This window comes from Hylobates moloch, unplaced genomic scaffold (assembly GCF_009828535.3).
Source record: "Hylobates moloch isolate HMO894 unplaced genomic scaffold, HMol_V3 SCAFFOLD_1, whole genome shotgun sequence".
Lineage (NCBI taxonomy): Eukaryota > Metazoa > Chordata > Mammalia > Primates > Hylobatidae > Hylobates > Hylobates moloch.
This window is the reverse complement of record NW_026652276.1, coordinates 23,726,210-23,728,901: the sequence shown is the minus strand read 5'-3', so window position 1 is coordinate 23,728,901 and position 2,692 is coordinate 23,726,210. Positions and strand designations below refer to the sequence as shown.

Genomic DNA, 2,692 nt, shown 5'->3' with positions numbered 1-2,692 from the left:
CTGTCTTCTCTGCTTCCTGCTGCCCCTCTCTCTTATTGGGGAGGAGACTGGCTGTGTCTGCTCATCCCACATGGTGGCACATGGCTGCCCAGAACTCCCCAAATAACTTGTTACATTTCCACCCACAGGGAGAATCAGGCAGCCCGCTTGCTTATTATTTTTAATATACTTTTCCAAACTACACACACATTCCCAAAGCAGGTCTCCTTCTACCCAAAAGAGAAACGCTGGGCCTTACTAATTAACTGAAGATTCTGCTAGCTCGAGCCTTCCGAAACTCCATGCTACAATTGTTCAAACCATTTTCCAGAATACGTCTTTTAAAATAACTTTTAGAAAATTGAACAAAGGGATTCGTGTCTCAGCTTTATAGTCAAACCATGATGTTTTCTGAGGGTACAGCCCATTTGGAGTTCCTGCTTAATCCCCTGATTAAAAAATGAATGGGGCTGAGTGCAGTGGCTCATGCCTATATTCCCAGCACTTTGGGAGACAGAAGCAGGAGAATTACTTGAGGTCAGGAGTTTAAGACCATCCTGAGCAACACAACAAGACCCCATTTCTAAGACAAAAGAAAAGAACTGGGTGACATCTCACATTTCTGAACATTAAACCCAGCCTTGTTAGCCAAAGATGCTCGCCACTGAAGGATCCAGGTAGTATTGAGGGTTCTGTGGGGATTATCCAAAGAGAACTTTCTACAGTTTTAGGTGATGGCAATGCTAGAAGAAATGCTAAGAATGTCTCTCTTATATTAAAGAGAACTATGGTCCTTTCATAAAATGTACCATTTATCACCAAATTTATCTCATAACCTGAGAGCTACCACTTACAAATTTGAAGGGAAAAATTACTTCAATGTAACATTCAAGCCAACACAAAGAATCCTATCCCAGTTTCTTGGGTGGATGGGCAAGAATATGGGGAATTTATTGTGCAGTAACCTTCATCTCTCTTCTATAGGTCAGGATATAAGTTTACCTCAAAAATAGAAGATATTAACATGGAGGGTCACAGCTTTGAAGATCTCATGGAAGATGAAGATTTTAGTAATTACAGTTACAGCTCTGAACTGCCCCCTTTAATACTAGATGCCGCCCCATGTGAACCAGAATCCCTGGAAACCAACAAGTATTTTGTGGTCATTATCTATGCCCTGGTATTCCTGCTGGGCCTGCTGGGAAACTCCCTCGTGATGCTGGTCATCTTATACAGCAGGGTCGGCCGCTCCGTCACTGATGTCTACCTGCTGAACCTGGCATTGGCCGACCTACTCTTTGCCCTGACCTTGCCCATCTGGGCTGCCTCCAAGATGAATGGCTGGATTTTTGGCACATTCCTGTGCAAGGTGGTCTCACTCCTGAAGGAAGTCAACTTCTATAGTGGCATCCTGCTACTGGCCTGCATCAGTGTGGACCGTTACCTGGCCATTGTCCATGCCACACGCACACTGACCCAGAAGCGCTACTTGGTCAAGTTCATATGTCTCAGCATCTGGGGTCTGTCCTTTCTCCTGGCCCTGCCTGTCTTACTTTTCCGCAGGACCATCTACCCACCCAATGTCAGCCCAGTCTGCTATGAGGACATGGGCAACAATACAGCAAACTGGCGGATGCTGTTACGGATCCTGCCCCAGACCTTTGGCTTCATCGTGCCACTGCTGATCATGCTGTTCTGCTATGGATTCACCCTCCGTACGCTGTTTAAGGCCCACATAGGGCAGAAGCACCGGGCCATGCGGGTCATCTTTGCTGTCGTCCTCATCTTCCTGCTCTGCTGGCTGCCCTACAACCTGGTCCTGCTGGCAGACACCCTCATGAGGACCGGGGTGATCCAGGAGACCTGTGAGCGCCGCAACGACATTGACCGGGCTCTGGATGCCACTGATATTCTGGGCATCCTTCACAGCTGCCTCAACCCCCTCATCTACGCCTTCATTGGCCAGAAGTTTCGCCATGGACTCCTCAAGATTCTAGCCATACATGGCTTGATCAGCAAGGACTCCCTGCCCAAAGACAGCAGGCCTTCCTTTGTTGGCTCTTCTTCAGGGCACACTTCCACTACTCTCTAAGATCTCCTGCCTAAGTGCAGCCCCGTGGGGTTCCTCCCTTCTCTTCACAGTCGCATTCCAAGCCTCATGTCCACTGGTTCTTCTTGATCTCGGTGTTAGTGCAGCCCCCATTGTGGTCACAGGAAGCAGAGGAGGCCATGTCCTTACTAGTTTCCCTTGCATGGTTTAGAAAGCCTGCCCTGGTGCCTCACCCCTTGCCATAATTACTACGTCACTTGCTGGAGCTCTGTCCATCCTGCCCCTGAGCCCATGGCACTCTGTGTTCTAAGAAGTGAAAATCTACACTCCAGTGAGACAACTCTGCATACTCGTTAGGATGGCTAGTATCAGAAGAAAGAAAATCAGGCTGGCCAACAGGGTGAAACCTTGTCTCTACTAAAAATACAAAAAAAAAAAAAAATTAGCCGGGCATGGTGGTGAGTGCCTGTAATCACAGCTACTTGGGAGGCTGAGGCGGGAGAATAGCTTGAACCTGGGAGGCAGAGGTTGCAGTGAGCTGAGATCGTGCCCCTGCACTCCAGCCTGAGCGACAGTGAGACTCTGTCTCAGTCCATGAAGATGTAGAGGAGAAACTGGAACTCTCGAGCATTGCTGGGGTGAATGTAAAATGGTGCGACCACT

At 48.3% G+C, this 2,692-nt stretch overlaps 1 protein-coding gene across 1 annotated transcript; it reads left to right on the top strand.

The window, feature by feature from the left end:
• The first annotated feature begins 994 nt into the window (after nt 1-994).
• CXCR2 (C-X-C motif chemokine receptor 2) lies at nt 995-2,359 on the top strand. The gene has a single exon (XM_032754540.2). The coding sequence runs from the start codon at nt 1,004-1,006 to the stop codon at nt 2,069-2,071; it is 1,068 nt and encodes a 355-aa protein (XP_032610431.1). The 5' UTR covers nt 995-1,003; the 3' UTR covers nt 2,072-2,359.
• Nucleotides 2,360-2,692: the final 333 nt, after the last annotated feature.